General features: G+C 32.9%; 2 protein-coding genes across 2 annotated transcripts; one reads left to right on the top strand and one right to left on the bottom strand.

The window, feature by feature from the left end:
• Positions 1–3,689: 3,689 nt before the first annotated feature.
• Positions 3,690–13,173, bottom strand: LOC108912445. The gene is made up of 6 exons (XM_018717669.1): positions 13,130–13,173; positions 12,132–12,318; positions 11,918–12,076; positions 11,519–11,863; positions 8,165–8,578; positions 3,690–6,181 (listed from the first exon to the last, which is right to left on the bottom strand). Exons 2-6 carry the CDS (start codon positions 12,303–12,305, stop codon positions 3,836–3,838), a joined length of 3,438 nt encoding a protein of 1,145 aa, XP_018573185.1. The 5' UTR covers positions 12,306–12,318; positions 13,130–13,173; the 3' UTR covers positions 3,690–3,835.
• A 75-nt stretch (positions 13,174–13,248) lies between these two features.
• LOC108912442 (ubiquinol-cytochrome-c reductase complex assembly factor 1) lies at positions 13,249–19,097 on the top strand. Its single transcript, XM_018717666.1, has 5 exons — positions 13,249–13,369; positions 13,432–13,617; positions 13,672–13,911; positions 15,358–15,552; positions 18,585–19,097. The coding sequence occupies exons 1-5, from the start codon at positions 13,325–13,327 to the stop codon at positions 18,660–18,662; spliced, it is 744 nt and encodes a 247-aa protein (XP_018573182.1). The 5' UTR covers positions 13,249–13,324; the 3' UTR covers positions 18,663–19,097.
• Positions 19,098–25,417: the final 6,320 nt, after the last annotated feature.

Raw genomic sequence — 25,417 nt, 5'->3', positions numbered from 1 at the left:
CCCTCCCCTCCCGCGCTAGCCTAAGGGCCACCTTAGCAAAGCGCATCCCAGGCTGCATAGCCGCACTACCCTACCCAACCATACCACACATAAACATGACACTACCCCCGGGGTTTACACAGACGAGCCGGCGAAGCAAGAAGAGCGCCAGAAGAAAGGGCCCTAGCCGGCGGGGCCCAGCCAGGACAAAAGGAGGTCCCACAAAGCGCCTACACCGAGTATATCGTCAAGTCGTCGTATCTGTCTTGGGTAATTCAGCAGGACGCGACCTCTTATCAAGTCAAGTAGATAAACCGTTACGTCCACGCTAGAAATAATGCGTTCACTGATTGGTTGAATAATAGAATCTTGCGAAAAATTATCAACCGCCAGCCGGTGAAACACAACGTTGCGTTTTAATGTAATCTTGATCTTACTGTTTAATTTTACTAAAATTCAATTGCAAACTTGAAGGAAATAAAGTTACTGTTTCAAACAAAATTGCTGGTCACGTGGCTTGTAATCTTTTATGAAGGCTTCTCTTTTTAGTGGTTCGCCGCCATTATTCTATGGCTAGAAATTGGCCTCAATGATTTGGGATCGAGGGGGATTATCCCTCTTTATCCTGCCTCATCTCGTGTAGGCCTGGACAGCCTTCGTAGGTGGGCCCCATCCGTCGTCTACCCCGACCGCAAATGCGGCCGGTGTAGGCGCTTTGTGAGACCTCCTTTTGTCCTGGCTGGGCCCCGCCGGCTAGGGCCCTTTCTTCTGGCGCTCTTCTTGCTTCGCCGGCTCGTCTGTGTAAACCCCGGGGGTAGTGTCATGTTTATGTGTGGTATGGTTGGGTAGGGTAGTGCGGCTATGCAGCCTGGGATGCGCTTTGCTAAGGTGGCCCTTAGGCTGAAACAGAAAAGGTTAGCGGGCAGGGGGGGGGGTCATTTTTTATTGGTTGAATGGTTATATGTTATATGGTCTCTGTATGTATAGGTAGTTACAATGTATTATTTATGCTTTGTCTCAATGACATTCAACAAATAAACTGTTACAAAATACAAATACGTGCATGCATGAATATATAAACAGCATACTTCTAACCTCTTGATAATAAGTACCTATTCCTTAATAATCTCTGGACTGTTTTAATTTACTGCAGAGGCACTGTTTATAGTTATTCTTATACCCAGTACAAATATAATTGGGTAGTTTTATTTTTAGTACCTACTATTGAAATATAGGGAAAATGTGTTCAACATTATTTTTTATAGTGAGAGTCCATTCTTCAGCTGTTGTCCAAAATATACTTTTCAATGACTTTTTCATTAAAGTTTGGTAGGTATTTCTCTCACAATTGATTTTTCAATAGATTGCAAGTGCTGTTAATCAACAATCTAATTTAAACTTTTAAAATCTTTTTAAAAACATCAAGAAACTATACGTAGATAATAAAATTTTACATCACATATAAACAAATTACGTTTAATAAGAAAGCGGTGAATAGCTATTTGATTGAATGAGTTGATTTACTAAAATTCTTCTTAATTTTTTTCTGCTCATTGGTGGCAAATTTGGATATGTCTCATTAAAAACTATACATGTTCTGCTTATAATCCCATTGTAACGTCTATGAATGAATAATAAATTTAAAATATCAGCAATTGAATATGTATTGTTTTCCATTTCATATAAACACTAAATTAAACTGTCACTGCAAGAGACTATATTGACAGTTTAGTTGTTTGTTTTGAAGTTTTGCTAAAAATTCTACAGCTATCCTCATAAGAAATTACATGATTTTAGGTGATCACACAAAAAATAGTAGATAACTTAAAAACTAGAAGATATAGGTATAGGAAACCCTGATACCGTTCGAAGAGAATAAAATTGTGTATCAGAATATACAAAAACATACAGGGTGTTACATTTAAAAAAAAACTTATGAAGGTTTGAAGTTAACTAAACTCGGCATTCAATTTCTAGCACCCTGTACGAGGTTTGTCTAAAAAGTTCGTATAGAAGTCGAATACAAATTTTATTTTACAATTAATTGGGTAATTCAACAGTATCCCCTTCAAAGTACTCCCCCTCAAGTAAAATACACTTCCGCTAACGATGCTTCCACTGCTGGAAACACCTCTTCAGTTCATCTTTGGTGATGTTCTTTAATAACCTCGTCGTCTCCTTTTTAATCGCTTCCACCGCACCTAAATGCCTCCCTGGAACCAGCATCTTGCATTTGGGGAATAAGAAAAAGTCGCATGGAGTTAAGTCAGGCAAATATGGATAGTGCTCCATCAATGTTATTAAATTTTTGGCCAAATAGTGGCGAACAACTAGTGATGTGTGCGCTGGAGCATTGTCATGATGCAAAATCAACGAATTGTTCCTAGCCAAATCGGGGCGCACACGAAATATTCGCGCTTTCAACCTCTTTAGTACCTCAACGTAGAATTGTCCATTCACTGTTTTACCTGGGAGAACAAATTCATGATGCACAATGCCACTGGAAGAAAAAAAAACAATGAGCATTGTCTTTCACGCTTTTCCGATCTTCACGAAATCATTTCATCCACCTAAAAACTGTTGGTTCTTTAAACGCATTTTCCCCATAAACTGTGGTCAAATATTGGAAGATTTGGGGTCCATTTCTCCCAAGTTTTATGAGAAACTTGATGACGATGCGCTGTACCTCATTGTCAGAAAATTCCATGGTGACGACAGTCTGAGAAAGGTGTCAATGTTCTTAAGCAGCAAAACTATCGACTGACTCGCTGGCCGTTCGGGCGTCTACAGGGGCTCCGTTGGGTTGTGGAGAGAGAGGAGAGTGCTCTGTTTTGCCCCCACTTTCCTTCTGATAGCAAACAGACCCTCACTATACGAACTTTTTAGACAGCCCTCGTATGCAATTTAGCCACTTTCAAATTATTGATGGGAAGCTTAGGGGTCTAGCTAACCCCCCGATAAATATTGTTGCTTTATATTTCTTACTATAGAATACACATGGTTTGAAGCTAGTCAGTTTCTCTCAATTTTTTTGAAAAAAATTAAATATCTCAAAAACGGTTAATTTTAGGAATAGGGAAACTTCATAAAAGTCCACCTAAAACAACACGTAGAAACCAAAATTGCAATAATATATAGGGTGTTCCATATAAAATAAGCAAGTTGATGGCGACTTCCGGTATAACCGGAAGTGGTACGTGGACGCCATTATTTTAGTTGACCGGTATGCTAAATTTTCAAAACTCAAATCGAAGTAATCTCTGAAATAATTCTAATGGGCCGTCACCGTGAAACACCCTGTATAAGTAAAATTGAAACTTTATTATTGTACCTATCAATTGTGAAACAAAGATATTTTGCAGAAATATGTGCAACCATTTTCTGGACCTCAAGGTCAGCCACACTAACTTCAATTTTTTATTTCACAAGTCTTGTCAGAAATTTTTCTCTATGTGGCTCCAAAAAACAGTATGAATACCCATTATTAAAATATTACTACTTTCGTTGTTGCAGTCCTGTCGATATAGGAAGTAACCACAAACCCTAAACGCTATAGTTGTAATTGGCTAGATCATATCGGCTTTGTAATAGCACGAGTGCTATAATTTAGCAGACAAAGCATTTTTTTGGTGCACTGCAATTTACAACAAATTTATTTTAATTCCATTTTATTGAAAATATATACAAATATTTACAATTCTGCAGAAATAACAAAAAAAATTAAATAAAATTATTTAAAACATAAATAGCAATCATTAAGTTTACTCGTTAACTCTCATACAGTAAAATTAATAGAAGAACCCTTCTTTATACATTTAATAATTTAAAAGAAATTTACCAAACAACGAAAACAGTTTTACTTTTTTTTAGCATAAACTCTGATCGGCTGAGTGTCACTTTTACCACCGGAACAGTTAGATTCTTTAGCATTTTTTTGGGACACAGACTTTTTATGTTTTTGTAAGTTTGACTTACTTACAGAGGTGTCATTTAATTTTATGACTTTACTTAGATCATAAAAGAAATCATCTTGAATGGTTTTTATGCTTCTCGTTCTATTGCGTGTAGGTCGTATATTTACAGTTTGTTCTGAATGTTTATGAAAACATTCCTGATCCTCAAAATTATTGACCTCATCATTTCTCTCGTTGAAATCAGTTGTATCGCTATCCGATGTTACTTCTGTTTTAATTTTAACTTCATCGATTAAAGCTGCTTCATTTTCTCGATCTATCGAGATAAAATTACTCATATTCAAGTCATCTTCCTCATCGACTTCCTCTATTTTAATTCTTGTACCATAGCGGTTCCTTTCCTCATAATTTACCCCTTCTATTATTTCTGAAACATCTAGCGTATATATTTCTTGCGGTACCTCTATCTGAAATGACTCCTGGTCGTTGTTGACAACATCGATATTTTCTTGCTTGATGTTGTTAGCGCAGCCTATTGGAGGATCAGGTTCTAGTGGGTCATTTTCTGGTTCATAATCGAAGTTTATTGACTCCACAAATAATCTGTTAGACCACTCGGATTCGTCGCATTCATCATTTTTGTGTGTGTTTTCATCCAAGTCATTGATAACGGCGGCTTCTTCCGGATTTTGGGATAGAACTTCGTCGGTGTGTTTTCCACTTAAATCATTATCATCGTTCAACTTATAAAAGTCGTGTGACATTAGAACCGTTTTCCAGTTGGGAATGGGTAAAACAACACTTTGTATCGATGACTTTTTTACACAATGAACTTTTTTTGCGTGGTTGGCACAATCCAATTTGTTGAAAGAAATGAAGGAACACCGACTGCACTGAAATCTAAACCATGAAAAGTGTGCGGACATGTGCCACAACAACTTGGAAAGGGTAGGATATGTTGTCTGGCACGGTACACATAAAAGTTTATTTTGATCCATAAAAGGCGAAGCTCTACTAATAAAACTTGTGTCTTGTTTATTCGAACTAAGATTCCCTTTTGACGATTTAGAAAATTTGTTGGATTCCGTGAAATCAAATGAGGATGTTCTTTTTCTTTTGAGACATTTTGGATATCTTCCATGTAATTTTTCTGGTGACACATTTGCTCTTAAAGTGTCTGATATATCTTTAGAGCTAGGTTCAGTAAAATTGTCATGATTTGATTTATGCTTTTCAATTTGCCCGTTATTAATTTCTCTGTTTTCTGAATTCTTTTTATGGTCTTGAGGTGAAACGCCAATTAAATCTTCTAAGCTCTTAACGCTTATTTTAAAACTTGTATTTGGCTGCAAACTTTCTAACTCGCTTGAATCATTTGTTTGAGCAATGTCCTTATTTTCTGTAGGAACTTTCATATGATTTTTAGCTTTATTCTCATTTGATAAGTCACTGCGTAAGGGTGTTTCATTATTGTGTACCAAAATGGAATTCTTTTTTTCCTGTTTAGGATTATTTTTCCTTCGTAATATTAAAGGTATAGTTTTGGTTACTTTTTGGGGGAAATCTTCTATTTCCACTGGTGTAGAACCTAGTGTATCCGTAAGTAAACTCTCCGCTACACTTTGACAAAATAAATCAAAGTCGCTGGCAGTATGAGACCTACTACCTTCTTTCGATAAATGTTTGTCAGAGTTGGAAGTCTTTTCGTCAACTGAACATTGGGAACTATACTTAGTTCCATTCATACTGTTTTCGTAGTCTGTGGTAATACCGATAATATGCAACATTTTTTCAGTATCGATTTTTTCTATAGATGGCGAGCTAACAAAATCTTTTTTAGGGGACAACAGATCTTCAAGGCTCGACGGAGAATTTCTTATGTTATGTGTTACTTCTTCTTCTGCAACATCCTTCTTATTATCACAGTTGGTTTCAACTATCTCACAATTTGCGTTAACATCACAGACATCATCTTCTTTATTCGATGTTATTTTTCTATTATCGTGACTTTCCTCCTCATTCGGTTTATAAGTTCTTAAAAGGTAGGGTTTTCTCTTCAACGATCCTTTGAGTACTTCAACTTTTTCAGTTTTCGTACTTTTACTTTTTAAATCTTTGGGGACCTCCTCTTCCTTCTTTTTGGCATTGTTTTCTTTTATAGTATTACAGACTGCTATCCTCTTTGTACACATTTGAGCATGTGAATGCAAAGCGGCCTTCCTCTCAAATCTTTTGCCACAACCCCCACACATTTGAAAATCATTATCTCCCTCAATATTAGTTAGCCACTGGAAAAGTAAAAATTTATTAAGAATACACTAAAATCCATTATCACTCTATATATCTAATTGCTACACGTAGTGTTGAGAAGTGAATGGGTAGCATCCTTCGATGAAAATAAATTGATATAAATCAAGTTAACTTGGTATAATGTTGCGTCCTTGAAAGGTTATGGCCCTTTAAATATTTTTTGTTCAATTTTTTTACATAGTGAGATTGAAGCAAATTGCAAAAAAAGTTTTATACAGGCTAACATTTAGCAAATAGATGAAGTTTAATTAGATTAGAATCCAAATTGATATCCATTTTTTTCTGAAATGATGCATTTTAGCCATAGGACAAGTTTCTCTACAGCAAATAAAGTAACACTACATACAATATAGGCATTTTTCCAAAATCTCTACCAACAAAGAAAATAAACAATATTTTCATTCTTAGGTAAAAAAAATAAGCCTTTGTTTATCTTCGGTTGCCAAATCTAATTAAAATTAGCAAGTCAACTTAAAAAAATTTAAAGTTGGTGGTTTTTTAAAGAAACAAAATTCTACTAAAGTAACTTGACCTAAATCGATCAAGCTACATTTGAAATATGGCCCATTTGCTCCCGGACACCCTTTATATCTGTAAACTGAATTATACACTAATGCAAACAATTAAAGGGTTAAAAGAATTTCCGAAATTTTTCTGTGATTTTTGACAGAAATTGATTGAGATAGGTGAAAAATGGTCATATCGGGAATTAAAAAAAAGCATTTTGAAGCTCTAAGATTCTAGTTTTTAGATCTTTTGGTAGAAAATTTTTAGGAGCTACGGTTATCTGCAATTCTAAGAGTCCACAGACTTGGAAAAATTTTTTTCAACTAAGCCATTGCATGGACCAGATAGCTTGTTTATTCAGCTTCAATTTCCTTTTTTTTTAAATATTGATACGACCATTTTTCATCGAAATATTGAAATTTTAATGGAAAAGGATCCTTTTGTCTTCAATCATCGATATCTTGGTGACAAATGGTCGTAGAGAGAATTGAAGGGCAATTTCGAAAACTGGAATACATTTCCTATAACATGCTGCGGCATCTTTTCGGAAAAAACATTTTTTTTCATCTTTTACACGAATTTTAAAAACAGGAAAAAAAGAGGTAATTTATGGTTTTTTAGAAAATTGATGGCTAAATTAGAAATATTCACGAAATGACTAATGTTAAGTATGACTTTTACAGATCGATATACCCAGAAGCACCCTGTGAAGTTTCATCTCGATCTAACGAACCATTTCTTTGTTTCAAACAGCCAAACTTTAATTTTAATTTAATTAAAAGTTGATGAACAGAACCATAGGATGGAAAAGACGAATCGTGCTGGAAACAATTGGATTTTGTTTTCTTCAATGTCCGGACTCAAAAAACGTGACCCTTTCATTTTTTTCAAAAGTTTGACTGTTTGAAACAAAGAAACGCTTCGCTAGACCGAGATGAAACTTCACAATTTCTGGGTATATCGATCTATAAAACTCATTAGTCACTTCGTGAATATTTCTAATTTAGCTGTCAATTTTCTAAAAAACCACAAATTACCCTGTTTTTTTTTTAAATTCGAAAAAATTTTTTTTTCCGAAAAGTTTGGGCAGCATGTTATAGGAAATTTATTCCAGTTTTCGAAACTGCCCTTCAATTCTCTGTACGACCATTTGTCGCCAAGATATCGATGATTGAAGACAAAAGGATCTTTTTCCATTAAAAGTCCGATATTTTGATGAAAAATGGTCGTATTGAAATTTAAAAAAAAGGAAATTGAAGCTGAATAAACAACAGAAAAAAAAATTGCAAAATTTTTTTGTCGCGCTATTTCTTAGAATTGCATGATAACCGCTCCTAAAAATTTTAGACCAAGAGATCTAAAAACTAGAATCTTCTTTTTTAATTCCCGATACAACCATATTTCATTCTGCCAGTTAATATGAAATTATTACCTCTTAAATTCATTAAGTTTACCTGATTTTCTTCATCTGTTTTATCTACTTTTTCGTTAGATTTCTTGTCTTTTTTCTTCATCGGTTCCTGATCTTTTCTAACACAGCTGTTGTGAATCTGTTCTCTCATTCTTTTAATTTGAGCAGAAGACTTTCTGTGGATTTTAAAAAGATGTCTATAAACACACCAGGCATTGGCGAAAGTGTCTTTGCAGTCCGGACAAACATATACTAATCGGGTGTTGTTGTGTTTGTATTTAATGTGATATGTAAGGGTTTTCTTAGTAGAAAATTTTAAATTGCATTCTGTACAAAACAAATCGTTCTTTGGGATAATTGGATTTTCATTGATTTTGTTAGTTTCAAACGTACATATTTTTCCATCTGGTCCTAAAACTGCTTCATCGCTATCCAAAATTCCATGAATTTCCATTACCTAAAAGTGTATGTTTTAATCAAATTATAAAGCTTTTTCAATTAGAAGAGAACTTTTTTGTTTGTATAAGATTTCATAACACAGCATAACATTACATATGTCTACAAACTCATTCATGTTTAGAGTATACTGAACAGTTTAAGCAATAGCATATCAGTACAACAAAAATATTTCTCATTGTTTTGAACTAATATATTATACAACATAATTTGAATAGAGTTTATTATGTCGTTTACTATTAGCATCATTACTAAGAATGTTTATCTGATAAAACTACAACCTATAGGAATGTGCCCAACTATACAGTGTCAAAAACCATTAGGAGGAATAACTAAGAAGAAAAACATGTTTTTTTAAATTTTTTGTTTTTCACTCATCTTAAAGTTTGTAGTCTTAAATTGTGTGTAAATTTCATTAAAATTCCAATAATTGTGGAAGTTATGGGCAATTTACCGGACACCAAGGTAGGAAGAAATGCTGATCAAAATTCACGTGACCTGGGAAGTAAGGATTTAATGAAAACAGATCTTTGCAGAAGATGCTGCCAGTGTTGTGGAGGGCCTACTCTATGGTCCCGGAATGGCAGATTAACGGTATAGTAAAAAAAAAGTTTTCTCAACATATTATATATTATGTATTATGAATTTCTTACAAAAATTGACTTTTCCAAAATAATACTCCATATGAAGAATATCGTGTGTAAATGTTATCTTGATATTCCAAGAACTGTAAAAGTTATTGTCGATTTACCAGCGACCAAGCATGTCAATTTTTTAGCAAACTTCAAACACGATTATCTCAAAACATACTACTCAAAGACGGTTCCCAAAATATTCAGATAACGACTAAACTAATTGCAAAATCTGACACAATATGTATTTTCAAATAGGTTTTCTACTTCAGAATGTAAAATTTTTTTTTTCACTTAATTATTTTTTTATTATCAAGCCAGAAGGGTCAGAAAGTAAGGAAAAAATGAATGTAAAATTCAATCGGCTGCCATTTTGTGATATTTTTTTTAATCCCATTTTGCGAAGGGCATCATACGTTACATTTTGAAATTTTTGTTTCAGATCAACCGACTGCATGTAATCTTGGGAATGTACGAGCGAGGAATATTTTTTAGGCCGGCCATGGCAGCAGCACTTAAAGTCGATATATATTTTATAAAGAAATTTGTCAGCATACCTCAACATGTATACTTTCGAATAAAACAAACCTAGATAAAATCGAACAGATACTTTTTGAGACAATGATTCCTAAAATTCACCTACTTTTTTCCTGCTGTCTACTCGGACTTAACTAAGTTTTGTTTAAGTTAAAGCTAACAATGAACATTTTTTTAAACATTAATAGCAAATATTTGTTTATCGAGGTTGGTGCTCTCGTGATTCCGAGATATTGGTGATATTTAGTTATTCACATTAGCCGAAATCTCCCACTGCCTCATTTTTTTATCCAAAATGCGTTATAGGTATGGTAATTTACCAACAGTGTTTAGAGAGTTTTTCTTCAAACAATGAGTAAAGCAAATTAACCTGAAGGCGTCGTGGGTAAAGTATCTCACCCACAACGCGAAATAATTGTGCGGCCGCTTTTGTTTTGGCTTGTGCATTTCTTTTGTCCACGTCTCGTTCTGGCTATTGTGCTTTACCAAGAATACGTTTTGAATAAATCAATGAATACAAAAAATAAAGCGTTTATTTATACGTAGGTAGGTATCATAGAATATATATGTTATTATATTATAAACAAAAACTCGCAAAGAAATAAGGAAACAAGAACTAAAAAAACAAATATTATTTGTTTTTTTGCAAGGATTGCTTTTGTGACATTTTGAACTACATTTTATATATAATTTTATGCTTGCACATGCCTTCAGGCAATTACATCGAACAAATCTTTGCTTAGACCCAGAAGACAACCTGGCTTTTTAGCGCACGTTGATAGAAGAATTTGCAGCGATGTCAGATAACGATAAAAATACTTGAAACACGTCCGAGGTAAAACGTAATAGCCAGAATACGACATGGGCAAAAGAAATGGTCCACGGAGCAAACTAAATGCTCACGAACACTTATTTCTGGTTAATTTGCTTTACTCATTGTTCGAACCATAATGCGTTTTGGTTCGGACAAAACAAATCGGGCAGTAGGCGATTTCGGATATTGCGAATAACATTTATATTACATTTTTTATATAAAACTACATCGCCAAATAAAACTATATTATTACAAAACAATAAGCACTTGAATGTAAATAATTTAACATCATGGTTTCAAAGAATGCATAAAAAAATAAAAAATATTGATTACTTTACATTTTTTGTGAATTTGTGGAAAAAATTAAAATATGGACAAATTTTGGATTACCATATTTATAAAAACTTTCCTTCTTACAATGAGATTTTTCTATCGGCTATTAAAGTTAAAGTGATACAAAAACCTATATTTTTCTAGAATTTGTTTGTTTTTATTTGGTATTCATTTAATGTGTAGAATGTACCACAGTGAAGAAAAGTGGCTATCATATCAAAGTAATACAGAAAAACATGATAACAATAAAAATGATTGAACAGAATGACTCATTCTCCTGATATAGATAAATGATTTTCATGTTTTCTGTGGTTTTAAAAGTTTTATATTTGAATATTGAATAAGGATCTATTGCCACATTATTTCTATAGATAATGAGAAATTCTATTTTTAATGTAATGAAAAACAAGGTAGTAGGTATTTAGACTAACGGACACATTTAAAAACCTTGATCACTCATATTTTAATACGTTTACTTATATGTTCTAACATTTTTTTTTTATTCACGATACTAGGTACTGTCAAGTGAAATACTTTTAGAAAAATTTTAATACAAAAATTATCACATTTATATCAAATTTTTTCTACTTATCGGTTATAATATTCTGTATAAAAGTTTTATTACCTCAGATTTCATAAACTCTGGCTTTTTAGCGTCTCTTTTTGGCAACTTCCGTAGAACAGTTTGAAAAACTGCTGCATTGTTCGTTGCTATTTCTTCCAGTAGTAAATCATTATTCTTATTTGTAGCATCTGGGTCGTTGGAATTCTCTGTATCTTCTTTCGAAGACAAATCTTGGTTCAAAACCTCTTGTGCCAACTGACATATTTCTTGTTTTTCTTTCAATCTTTCAATTACAGGCAGTAAACTTTTTTTCGTTAGCGTATCGGAAACCTCTTTCTTATCAGACAAAAGTAGAGTAGATTCGTCATTTAAACTATTTTGTGTATTTTCCGAACAAGTGTTTTCCTATAAAAGTTTATTAAATCGTTATAAAGTATGATGCTAGAAATAAATTCTTACTTGAATTTCTTCATTGTTATTAATAAGATCTAGGTGACTGAACCGTTCTCGGCAGTAGTCCCGTTTATGAAGTATAAAATTTGCCAAACTACGAAATATCGTCCTACATGTTCGACATTCATACATAATATCACATTCATATGTTATATAATTTTGAACCTAGAAAGATAAAAAATAATCAAAATAATGGAAATCCCACTTAAGCATCACTTACTTCTTTTGTAGCTGTTTGAAAAAGTGACAGGACTTGTCTCAAACCAAAAACGCTTGTGTTTATCGGTTTTTGAACGTGCGATAAATCCACATCTTTCTCATTATCGTGACAGGTTGCTTTTCCTAAAGTTGTTTGTAATGGCTTTTTCACTTTCTTTGCAGATCTATTGGCCATGTTTACTCATTTTCTGAAATAAAATATTTCTAATAACCTTACTTTTACAAACATTTTGTATAATATACAGGTATATATTTAATGTTATAAAATAATAAAGTTTTCAGATTGTATACACTTATTTAAAAATATGTAGCATAATGTCCGATACACTATATGATTAAAATTATTGTACTCTAGCGTACCTATTATGAAATGTTTTAAAGTGTCAAAAAAAAATACTATAGATAAAATTAATTACATAAATAAAAAAACGTTGATGCAAATTTTAAGACGGTACTGTTTTTATATGTTCATAACAAATGTTTATATGTTTGACGATAAAATGTGATGTTATAACGTTTCATAGGTACGAATACCTATCTATATTCGACATACACATGAAATAAACTTGTATTGTGAATATACAGAAAAAGATAACGTTGTAAATTGTGTAAATTAGAAACTTCACAATTTAATCCCTTATAAGAAACAAATTCAATCTGTTCATCGACTTTGGCATCTTCGACTGCTTTATATAAGTTCACGTTAGTACCAAATATTGAAAACTGCAATTAAAACACATTAATAGCTAGATAATCTTTCAAACTAAAATTATTACCTATCGGATCAGACTCAAAAGTACATATGTATTTTGGAAAAAATATTACTGCTTTGAAGAAGGTCATATGAAGAATGTCTCTCCCTCAAATTATGTTATAATATTTATATATTATCTAAAATTTTTATTAGTAATATTTATAATATAATATCAGTTATCTAGCGGCATCCTTTTTAGGACATTAAATTTGAAAAATATATAAAATTTTCTCATTTTTACTTACCTCTTATGGATCGTCATTCCACCATTTCCATGCACAGAATAAATTGATGAAAGGTTATACACGTTACTGAAAGATGGCACTGTCACTTTTAGTTTTATAATTTTCTGTCCCGTGTCCTGTCAAAATATATTTTTTTAGGTTATATATTTCAAGCTCAGAAATATTTTTATATAACATGGTATAAATATCTCTATAATGAATATTACAAGATTTGTTAGCATGTCCTCTGTTAGGCGGAACGTAAGTTTGTTTTTAATTGTGGTTTTGTTAAATTATTTTATTAAATAAATTTTTTTCTTAAGGTTCTGTTCCAATCAAATAATAGGGTTAAAACGTGTTGCAGTGTAGAAAAATATATATTCGAACAAAAAGTATTAACAAATTTGCAATTAAGACATGTGTCCACTTATGAGGTTAAAAGTGTTCAAAAAGAGGGTCTAATGAAGAAAGTTCTAAATAAAATTCCTTTCTTCGATTTCAATAAGCTTGTAAGCACAAAACGGATGTAAGTATTCTATTTATATAATGGTAATTTATTCTAGAGAGTCTCAGCAACGGCATACTTGTTGTACGAAGGTATTGCCGATCAAATCAATTATGCTGCCATTTTTGAAGAATTGGATTTACCCGATACCTTTTATTCTTGGTTTGTTATAACCGAACTATACATTTGGATGCTCTCTGTTAGAGCTATGGCAGAAGAAACAGACGGAAGGCACCTTAGAAATGGACTTGTGGAAGCATTGTGGTTAGATGTTGCCCAAAGAGTTAAAAAACTTGGTGTAAGTAGAAATAACTCTTATAGATTGGATTAGTTAAATATTGTTTAAGTTAGAGATGGGCAATGGGAAATTTTCTGTCCCGGAAAGTTTCCAAAACGGAAATTTTCCGGGAAGAAATAATCGAAGCTTGAGAAATTTTCCCTGGAAAGTTTCTGAAAAAATTTCCGTCGGAAAATTTTCGGGAATATTTCTAACAATTTGTAAACTTGGAGCCAATTTTACTTCTAACTTCTATGAACATACACAAAAAATCGTTGGTTAATTTCAGATTTTCGGTTAATTCGGAATACCAGAAGACCATATTATCCAAATAAGTTAGAAAACACTTACACTTACTTATTTTAATCTTTGTTAAGTCTACAATCTACATAATACAGAGCAATACAAGACTCATAAATTGCCTCCTTTTCAAATTTAATATGAATTTTGATAGTTGAACCAAAGTACAATTAGGTACATTTTAAAACTAGTATAATTATTTAATGTATTTACTATTTGTTTCTTCAAAAATAAAGATAAATATTGTATACTGTATAGTGTTTACGCACTGTAACCCTCAGCATGTAATTTTTTCTAACGGACGATTAATACATAATTTATATTTTTCCAATATTTATACCAATATAAATAAAAATGTATATAAGTATTTGGTTTTTGGAAAGCTAATGGTATGTAGAACTCAATACCAAATCCAAAAAAATTTTTTGAAATTTCCGGAATTTTCAATGGAAACTTTCCAGGAATTTTCAGATTGGGAATTTTCTCATCTCTAGTTTAAGTTCTGTCATTCATTAGATCTGCTTAGTAGTTTTCATATTTTGTAATCAGGAGTACTACTTTGTAAAAGTATCTGTTTTGAGAAATAGATTTAGCTCTTCGTTTTGCTTATTTGTTGAATATCCTTTAAAAACAAAAAACTTAAAACACCACAGAAATGAATATTTTACATATAATCATTTATGTGAGAAAGAGACTCGTTTAGAATTGTCTGAGAAAACCAACAAAAATTGATTTTTGTTACCGTTATATAAAGCACATGCAAAAGGTGCTATATTTTTCAGCAGTACTTACCAGCAATATTTTTTGTGGAATATACTTTTCTGCATTAAACGGTGAATTTACTACAAGGTTTATGAAACAGGTATAATAACAAAATGGTAAAAAATATTAGCGTCTTTTCTAAATTAATTCAATTGATATTAATCTTTTATATTTAAATAGTACATGTATAATTTTAAACTGAGAGTGAATATAATATATATTTATTTTGTAATTGTTGAAACTGATTATTTTTACAAATGTAATGCACACTCACTAATATAAAAAATAAATATGATTAATACCAGTTTTGAAATACAATGTTCTCTATTTTTAAGTTTTTAAATTGGTGTTTGTCGTTCTTAGAGTTGTAGTGTAATTAATATTGGCCAACTTTGTTAATTATAGGTTGGCAGTAGTTCTTTAATGAAAGAACAAGTATTTGAATTGTCGGAACAGTTACAAGCTGCTCTCTTGTCTTACGATGAGGGTCTTCAAGGAGATGATATTGTTTTAGCGGGTGCTTTATGGAGAAGATTTTATCAGTTAGGAGTCGTAAACCCAGAAAATTTAGTGACATTAGTAAAATATATTAGGAAACAGGTAAATATTTGAAATTTTGATTTACTACAGCAACAGTATCGATTTATACAAGGGCTTTCATGATGAACTGTACTGTACATATGGTAATGGTGTAGTAGAGTAATTTGTCACTTAATGACCACTTGATGAAAGTCAAATTTATGAGAATTAATATATTTTTGTTATGCGCCATAATACCACTAAAGATCTTGAAGTCACAATTCTAATCTTCCAGGATGGTCTTGGGAAAATTCCCATTTTTGTGGCCCCTGGAAATGTATATTTTTTGTATTATTTCATATGGTAATCGCATATTGAAAGTACATAAACCAGTTTTATTTTTTGTCACACTTCGTTCAACTTTTGAATTAATACATGAAATTCTAAATAAATTTTTCTAAATTGTTTTTTCAAACTTATTTTGACAAATATTTTCTTACTTGAGGTCGATATTAATAATGGGAAGACTTATTATTGTAATATCAATATCAGGAAAATCGTCCTTGATTATTTGTAAAAAGTCTGTTAAAAATTGATGCATTTCTAATAAAACAGAATTTAAAATTTATGTTCAGTATTTTATAGTTAATTAAATAAGCTGACAGTAACAAGGCTACATTCAAAATAAGTTTTAGTGAAAATTCATAGTACATATGTACAGTTTATCTGAAACACCCAGTATTATGGAATAATGTTTATTAACTGGAAACTGAATAGAATAGAGCTGAGGTCAATTTAATTTTGTATTTCTAAATTTAAATAATAAGGATAGTGTTATTTCAGAATAAGTAAAAATGCACAGGGTGTTTGTTCTGTTTCTAAATGTTACTTGCATACCACAAAAAAATTTACTTAAACTTTAGTCCTATATAAGTGAAAAAGGTAATTGGTAATGTTTTATGACTGAATACTACCTACCTATTATAGAGATTAATAGTATGTTGAATAAAAAAGTACACGCTTCGGCTATTAAGTTTTAAGACTAATTTTATTGTTAAGCCTTGTGAGTGACTAAACAAAATATCATCAGTATACGTGTAACTTCCATGAAGTTATAGCGTTTTGCATGAAACGAATTTTTGATAGTTGTCATGGAAACGCACATCAAACAGCATACAGCAATCAAGTTCTGTTGTAATACACTCCGTGTAGGTATGTGACATCGCTCGGCAGCAAAACCACAGCACAACCTGGCTGCAGCCCCCTTAAAGTACGTACCTGCCGAGACAACTTTATGCAGTTGTCTGGTAGTTACACTGCTGCCACTAGGTCAGGTAATTTTTGGTAAAATTCTCATTTTCCGCCTGACCTTGGAAATAAGATTGAAGGCACGTGGACTCAGGCACGGTTTAAGTTAGAAGGTTGAAACCTTCAATGCACGGGCTTTATGTGTAAAAGAAATAATTGGTACAGTTGAAAAAAAATTAAAAAATGAAAATCAGCAGTATATTAAAATAAAAAATTAAAATAGCGCCTGGGGCGCAACGTTGTCGATACAAACAACAAAACAAACAAAACAAAAACCAAAAATTGTGACATGTATATAGAACAAAATTCGAATGAACAGCCAAGTGCCGGTTGAAAGCACGGGGTCACAGCACCAGTGACACACGATGGCCATAAAACATCAAAAACTAAAATCTAAAAGTGAGGTCTACCTCACGGCAAAGCGAGCCACACTGTATTATACACACTTATGGGCGTCTAACTCTCTAGGCGAGAGGAATCAGCACTTGACACCATCACTATCAAATAAGATTTACTTCTCACCTGACGGCCAAACGTTATCAAGAAAAAAAAAACAAATAATTTAAATGTTAATCTAAATTTGACAATAAACAAACAAAAATGATCCCTCTGGCTACTAATGCGATCGAAACTCACCAAACTTGCCTCCGCAGCTAATCCAATAAGCAAATCACTCAAAGACCAACGAATAGAAAACTTGAAGGTTTTCCCGAGCCAAACTCAAATTACTCTGGCTTCCACGCCGATCGACCCGGATCCCGGATCCCTACAATAACGGACTCTAAAAATTGCACAAGACAACACCTAGTGCCCTGCACAAAAAAAAATCTCAATCCGGGAGCCCCGCAACAACTCAGATCCCGGATCCTGGCAATAATCTTTCGATTCCCAGAGCCCTGCAACGACTGACTCTAAAATTTTCTTCTCGAACCGTCTCGAGTTCAATTTTAATTTTTGCAAACTACAAAATTTTGGTTCCCGAAGTTGCTACCAGGTGACCTACTGACGCCACCTCTCGGGTTCACTTTTGGTACACGGTTCCTATTGGAACTATAAAATTTTGCAGCGAGTGTCGTGGGCATTTAGCCCACGACACTCGCTTCGTCGTGAAGTTGCTGTTGTGCACTTTCCGAGAAGCAAATCCTATCATACATAAAGTCCTATTTACTACACCATTTTAAAGCCGGTAAAATAGCTACGGAAACGTGTTACAAATTGTAAGGCGTGTGTATCACAACTATGTTCCTGTAGTTCAGGAGGTTTTGTGGTGGCCGAAACCGTTGAGTGAGAAATAGATTATTTCTCACTCAACGCCGAAACAGCGTGCATCGAAGCTGAGCGCTCTGCGCTGAAGTCTGATCGTTGATCAATCGTACACAGTTTACCGACATTCTGATGGTTGATTAATGATGGACACTCTGTCTCACCCATCACTAAACATCCCCAAACTACAGGAAGACATTCGGATGTGATCCTCCTCACCATACGCTGTTTGTAACAGTAGATACATTTCCATGGCTGTTTTATCGGCTTTGGAACAGAACTTCAGTGCTGCACGCTGTTTAATGTGCGTTTCCATGACGACTATAAAAAACTCATTTTACGCAAAACATTACAACTTCGTGGGAGATAAGTTATACTCATGAAATTATGTTTGGTCATTTGGAAGGGTTCCCACTAGGTAGTTCCTGCACATAAACAGTGCCACACACTTCGCCATAACAAAATCAGTCTTAAAATTTAATAGTATATGTAAAAAGAAAAAAATATCTTATCCTTAATAATTTCAACATTTTTTTTTACAGATTGCTTTACTAGATAATATGTCAAAAGATCAAATTCTCACAGAAAAGGCTATACGATGGGAACCTTTACATAAATAGTGTACCTAGTAAATAAGTTAAGTAGAATATTTAGAAATATTTTGTAAAAAAATATGTATATTAATTATTTAATTGCAAAATGTATCATTTTGCATAAACACGATTAAGACACACGTAATTTATTGTAAATAGAATTTTTTGAAGACAAGGTAGTTTTTTTATGTCATAGTGTTACATGCATATTTTTTGAAAGAAAAAAAGTCTAAATAATGCATAAAATTCATTTAATGTGGAAAACCATATTAATGCAAACTTAATCTTTCTTTTGGTAATTTCTTCAGTAAAAATAGGTTCCTAATTGGCTTTGAAGACATGCTATAAGTTTTTTATTATCATGGACAAGAAAAGAAGTGTGATTTTGCTATCTAATATCAATACTTTTAGCAATTAATCTTAGTCGCTGTAGTTTTTCACTATTATCGTAGTATTCTAATTATCAAAATTAAACAATCCACTAAAAAACTTGTTCATTTTCTATCCTTTCTGAAATTATTGGTTTAATAAATATTAGTCATAAAATGGCAATATATTTATTTGCATTTTATTATGCGCATTCTACTTTTTCCGAGTTCATGGAATCAGTAGTAAAAATTTTACAAATAATTTTAGTTCTACACTTCTTGTTGCATCCACCCTTCAAAGAAGCATCTCCATTTCGAACATAAAACCTGCAAAAATAAAAATTGCTTAGTTACATTTCATAAAAATATATTTTCATGGTATGCACGAACTTGGAGATTTATTCAGTGGGAACTAGGTTTTGATAAAAGAATTGCTAAAAATTAGCATTAGCATAAGCTGCCCAGAAGTAGAAACAAATATTTTTTAATAATATGCACCTACGTTCTAGTACCATTGGCTTATTTAAAGTCTATGTAAGTGATATCCCTTGTTAGCAAATCTTGGCATCACCAATATTAATGATTTGTTTACAATGAACAGTAACAAACTGTTACGCCTATGCTCGAGATAATGTCATGTCAATCAAATTAATAATGCCAAGACTTGTGTGCTATACGACTTATTTGTTAATGTATGTGATTTTTTAATTAGCCTAGTCCACTTGAGAATGAATAAGTATGGCAAAATCGAATACTTCGATTTATCGTGAGAATTCAATGCATCACTTTCTCTCTATTTCAGCAGTTTTCAATATGTTCGCTTTTTTTGTTAAGTCAGTATTTATTTATTTTTTACTTTTTTGCATAATATAATTTAATAAAACAAGATAGAGTTCCCTAAAAATTATAATATTCAAGTTTGTAAATATTAATATTGTACAGTTATTTTTATTTGATTTTAGTTTGGCAAAGAACTTATTAAGTACATAATATAAAACTTGAAAATTTATTTTATGTTTGTTTACTGTTATTTTTAACCAGTAGACAATAAATAAATCATTTAATTCAAGTAATATACTAATAATGGCAGTATTCAAATAAATTCTTACCTCCAGTATTTATCAAATAAAGTTTTATTTGTAGATATATTTGTTAACGCTTTATCAATATCTGTAGGGGAGAGACTATTCAAATCATAAGCTTTTTTCATAGAGTACAGCTTTAACCAATCTGGAGCACGATTTTGGTGATTGTTTGCCTCGGTTAGATTGAAATAGTAAGTGTCAACATCAAAAACATCCTGAAAATAATAATGTTACTAAGTTACAATATCATGTTCTTGAAATTTTATCCTAATTTTAACTTTAAATACCATTTAATAGATGAATTACACTATTCCTTAATAAGAACAATTAAGTTTTTGTATAATACAGGGTGTAAACTATAAACAAATGATTATAGTTGATGTTTACAAAATTAAAGTTAAAGAGCATCATTCAGTTATGTAATATTTACACAAATTGTGACTCAAAAAGCACTGTTCTTGATTCTGTTTGTTTAAAGTGTTCTGTTTTTAAATCAAGATATAATACCTATTTATAAATATAGTAGCTTACAGTTACATACCACTATCCTAAATTGTACTTACATAATAATAGGGATCTACAACAATTAATTTATAATTTGGATTGTATTTTTGGTAGGGAGTCAAACTAGCTCCGTTATATCCAACATTTATTGGAATACCCTTTTCATCGTAGAAAATTTTTAGTTCATCTGTGTGTGTATGTCCATAAAATTGGCCCTGAATTATATGTGAAAATCTAAAAAAAATCATTTGTTCTATAGGAATAATACACTATTTAAATTTGCACCTCTTGATTAAGCTGTTATAGTTAATTTCCCATGGTTCAATGCACTCTTTATTCCCAACAGGTATATGGGCTATAATATGAACAAATTGTTCATTTCTCTCAGCTTCTAATTCTGTTTTTAGAAAATTTAATTGTTCACTTAAATATGTTGTATTGTAGAGAAGCCACCTACAAGCAAAAAATAATTTCTGAAATATGGCTATATTCAATATTTACCAGTTGAAATAATAGCATACATTATTATTTAAAGCAATAACTTTGAATTTTTTATTAACCATGTAAGAATAATAACCCTGCTTTTCTATTGTATTCTGAGACTTTTTGGGCAACCAACTACTCCACAATTTTGACATTAATTTGTATAACCATTGGTCAGACAGACCAGCCTTTTTAATGTTATCGTCAGATGGAGGAAATCTAAAATTACAAATTTAAAATTTCGCAATAATTTTCACAATAGGTTTTTCTTACACATTTACGGGAGCACTTTCATGGTTGCCAATTACTGACAAAACTGGTGTATTTGGAAATGTTTCAAATAAAGTTTTGAATGTAAAATCGATAATATCAGAGTTATCCTTAATGGATGACTTCCATATAGTATGATCTACTATATCTCCAGTAAAATATACTAGATCTATCTCCTATAAAATGATGCATTAATAAAATTATTCCTCCTTATGCATCAGTAAATATAAACCTTATGAGTTTGGTTTATATGATGCAATGTTTTTTTAAAAAGCCATGGAGGTACGTCACAATTGTAGTCTCCCCACTTTCCTGCATTTGAACCCCAGAATGAGTTTCCTAAACCTTTTTTACAACACATTGGGTAACCACAATTCTCTACTCCACCTACTTCATAATCTGGTGTGATATGAAAATCTGAGAGATGAAGTATTTTCAGTGGTTTGAGTTGTTCTTCACAAGTTACCTTAAAACATATTACTTTATGTAGTGTACAATGCTGTAACGAGAAGGGCAAAATGTTGGCTTTTCCTAAAAAATAGCTTTGGTACACAGGAAGTGTACAAACGTCAAGAGAATATTTCTCAGGTAAAGATAAGCAAAGAGTGAGATTAAGATCCAGAACGCTCCATACCAATTATTTTTTTTACCTCTATATTTTACAAAAAGAAAAATTGCTTTTTCTTTTTTGCAATGGAAATAATAACAAATGGACATATTCAACAAAAAAAGCGTCTGGCTTCAGATTGTAATTATAACCATACTATTTTTAGCGGTTTTATGTCTTATTCGGCCTCTGCTGATATTTAAAGTATGTTTTTTCGGGTTGATATGCCGTAGCATATGTACCTCTCAGCTTCCTTAGCCTCAGTTAGGAATTTTTGATCTGTCTCATGTTCTTGGACTAAGCTCTATGGGAGGCGGACCCGCTATTAGATCCTATACGTCTGGCCTGATGCCAATTTGGTTTTTGTTTTTAAGGTCGTTATATACAGACAGTACTTCTCAGATAATGTCTGAGACTCTGTAATGATATCTGTAACTGGTTGCATCTAATGCTTCCAAATGTTTCACGGTTTTCACTATCGATATCTTCAGTGGTCCCAAAGTTCCGCTTACATTGCTGATGACGCGCCTCTAGTACTGTGGAATGGGAATTATGGGATAGAGAACGTGGTTCCGGACCTCGGGTACGTCTCCGGTATTGCTGCTCATACTCCACACCTGTGCACCACTATTATATACAGAGTGATTCACAACTTATCCAAAAACAAATTGGGAATAGACGCAGCATGAGAAATGGAGTCAAAATTGTAAAAAAAATTTTTGTAAAATAGTTTCCGAGAAAATAATTATTGAAGTTATAGTACATTTAACCACTACATAGCAACTGTCTCTAATGTCATTCCAAATACGCAATACACGTGGCCTCAGCGACTCCGAATACTGAAATCCGATTTTGCAATCCTCGTCGCGATAGTGTTTACTTGTTATCTGTGGTGTTTACAATAGTTTTTTTGGTAGTTAGTGTCACAAATGGTTTGCGTGGATAGCAATTCGGAGTTGATGGATATCGTTTTAATTTATGGTGAAGCAAGACAACGCTTGTATTATGGAGAAGCATTTGTGTTATGGTAGAGCAAGACAACATTTGTCTTAGTTCGTATAAACTTAGTAAGACGAACCCAAATGTGTTTACATGTTGGTGGATAAAATTTTGAACAATTGTTGTTGTAACATCGGGTAGGTATGTCAAATGATTTTATTATTTAAAAACACAACTTAATTTTATTAATTAATAAAGGCAAAAGCAGTTGAATTTGCCGATATAAAATAGGTGCTATAAATTCTATTTATTTCTTTCCTTCCGAAAGTTTTTGTCCGTTTTTATCACACCGCCATGCCGGTCGCATTGTGTAAAGTCAGGTTTTACAGTGGCCCAGTTTCCAGTGCCGTGCAGAAGTGTATTTTTAAATAATTTTCGAACTGCCATTTTTTATTTTTTCTTTACAAAATTGTATTTGTAAGGGTCCCTTGTACATCCAGAATATTTTTTTTTTTTTGGATAAGTTCTGAATCACCCTGTATTTTGTGCCTCTGCAGTTAGATAGTAGATATGGTCTTACCTTTGAATCGCCGATACCATATTGCCGTTGCATATGACTTCAGGCCTATGCAGTGGTGTATCACGTATTCTTACGCCGTTGATTGTTCTTGTGAGGAGGTAAACAGGTTGTACTCATCCGAAGGCTTTCTTCATGATTCATATCAACTAGATATTGTTGGAATTCCATTGCTCTCACCAGGTTGTAGATCCTGTCCTCTTCACAAGTGCCTCGGTGTCTTTGAAATTTATTGTACTTCATCTAAGGCTTGTCGGGTGATGGCTGATTTCTGAGGCTGGTTGGGCATCTTTATGTTCCTTCGTTCCTTCATTCTTGTAAAAACCAATCTCTGTTATACCTACATAATCCTTCCCATATTCACATGCCGTATACTCCAGGTGTAAACATAGGATCAAGCCCGTCTTTTACTAGCCTTAACTCCTTTTAATCTTTTCGTGTAGATATGAATCTTGCACTTTTATTTGCAATATGGCGGTCTATTACATTATGGGCATAAAGCAAGCGTGCTACCTGTTGATCTGGTTTATATTCATTTTATCCGATATTGCCTACCTTTGTTAATTAATGCTTTAATTATAATTTTTTGTGCTTATAGGTATTTATTAATATAGGTGGGTTCCCTATTGATACTACAAGCCAGTTGTCGCTTATTTCTAGTTACTAGACATCTAGTCGTCCCCATTTCTCTTTCTCTATAGTGAACCGAATATTTTGATGACGGCTGTTCAAATGGTTTAAGAAATCGCCAAAGTTGTCCTTAACGTGGCCAAGTAGTGAACGTATTAACCACATATTGGTTCCAATGTGATTGTGATGGTTATTGAGTTTAGTTATTGTTTCCAGCGCTGCCCTATCAAAATATTCCATGAAAAAGTTTACCATTACCGGACTCAGGAAATTCATTTTAGCAACATCATTAACCTCAAATAAGGTTATATATTCCTGATGAGGTGGGACGAAATCGTAATTCCAACTTGTTTTTTTACTGGTGCCTTGGTGAACAAGGACTTCACATCTAAACTGACCAATGTTTGAATCACTGATGGTCAGAGTTTGAGTTTATAAGTGACTAAGATATTTTGACCATCTTTGATGTTTAGTCCTTATTCAACAAGGACCTTCCATCTCCATCCAATCCCCTCTGCTATAAGACTGCGCAGACCCAGATGTGCGAGCAGAAGTGCCTGGGACGTACCTGATGCCACGCCCTCTACCCCACTCCACGCCTAAATGCGCGCGCAGCAACACCTACGTAATAAGACGGGTGACAAGGTTGCCTTAGTCTCAGTCGCGACGAAGTCTTTGCAGAGCCTCTCTTGAAAATGCCGACAGTGAAGAACAGCTAAACTTGGAAGCACGGGATGCGACAAGTTACAGAGGCCACTACGGAACGTCTCAGAGGACCCCTATTGTCTGAGGAGCGGCTCTGTCTGTTTTAGTCTGAGATCCAGTAACAAGACCATAAACAACATAGCAGTAACTTTTTCAAAATTATCAAAAATTCTTAACGTGCAACACGATAACAGCAAAAATGCCAAGCCCCATATATGTCTACTCGTGGAAATAGATACAAATATGCCATGGCCATACTATTTTGGATACCACCCACTAAACATTTTTCAGTTTCTGACATGTTCCAGAAACGTTTCCATTTTTCTTGAAACGTTTCATAAAAAATCCATGCAACGTTCTGGTAACCCAATAGAAACCGAAGATGTCCTCCCCAAAATACGTTTCCAATGAAACGTTTCAAAAAATTGGTTTCAGTAACATTCTTTTGATGTTCCATTTATGCACTCGATATTTTTGTTTTACGTTTCAGTATATTTTCAGAAATGTTTGAGTAACATAATAATTTTTATACCATATTGTTCTCATAATGCTCTCAACTTTAGATAATTTCCATTTCAGAAGCGTTTTTGAAACAGTATAAACAGTGTGAGTAA

The sequence above is a fragment of the Anoplophora glabripennis genome, unplaced genomic scaffold, assembly GCF_000390285.2.
Source record: "Anoplophora glabripennis isolate ALB-LARVAE unplaced genomic scaffold, Agla_2.0 scaffold625, whole genome shotgun sequence".
Classification (NCBI taxonomy): Eukaryota; Metazoa; Arthropoda; class Insecta; order Coleoptera; family Cerambycidae; genus Anoplophora; species Anoplophora glabripennis.
Note: the sequence above shows the minus strand (reverse complement) of the source record. Positions and strands in the feature narration are given on the sequence as shown.

What these genes read in the sequence shown, in the direction of transcription:
- LOC108912442 (XM_018717666.1), top strand. Translation starts at nt 13,325, where the DNA reads ATGAATATTACAAGATTTGTTAGCATGTCCTCTGTTAGGCGGAAC. An exon ending in TGTCCTCTGTTAGGCGGAAC is followed by an intron (nt 13,370 to 13,431) that starts GTAAGTTTGTTT and finishes TTTTTTCTTAAG; the next exon opens with GTTCTGTTCCAATCAAATAA. An exon ending in TAAAATATATTAGGAAACAG is followed by an intron (nt 15,553 to 18,584) that starts GTAAATATTTGA and finishes TTTTTTTTACAG; the next exon opens with ATTGCTTTACTAGATAATAT.
- LOC108912445 (XM_018717669.1), bottom strand. Translation starts at nt 12,305, where the DNA reads ATGGCCAATAGATCTGCAAAGAAAGTGAAAAAGCCATTACAAACAACT. An exon ending in ATAACAATGAAGAAATTCAA is followed by an intron (nt 11,864 to 11,917) that starts GTAAGAATTTAT and finishes AAACTTTTATAG; the next exon opens with GAAAACACTTGTTCGGAAAA. An exon ending in CAGAGTTTATGAAATCTGAG is followed by an intron (nt 8,579 to 11,518) that starts GTAATAAAACTT and finishes ATACACTTTTAG; the next exon opens with GTAATGGAAATTCATGGAAT.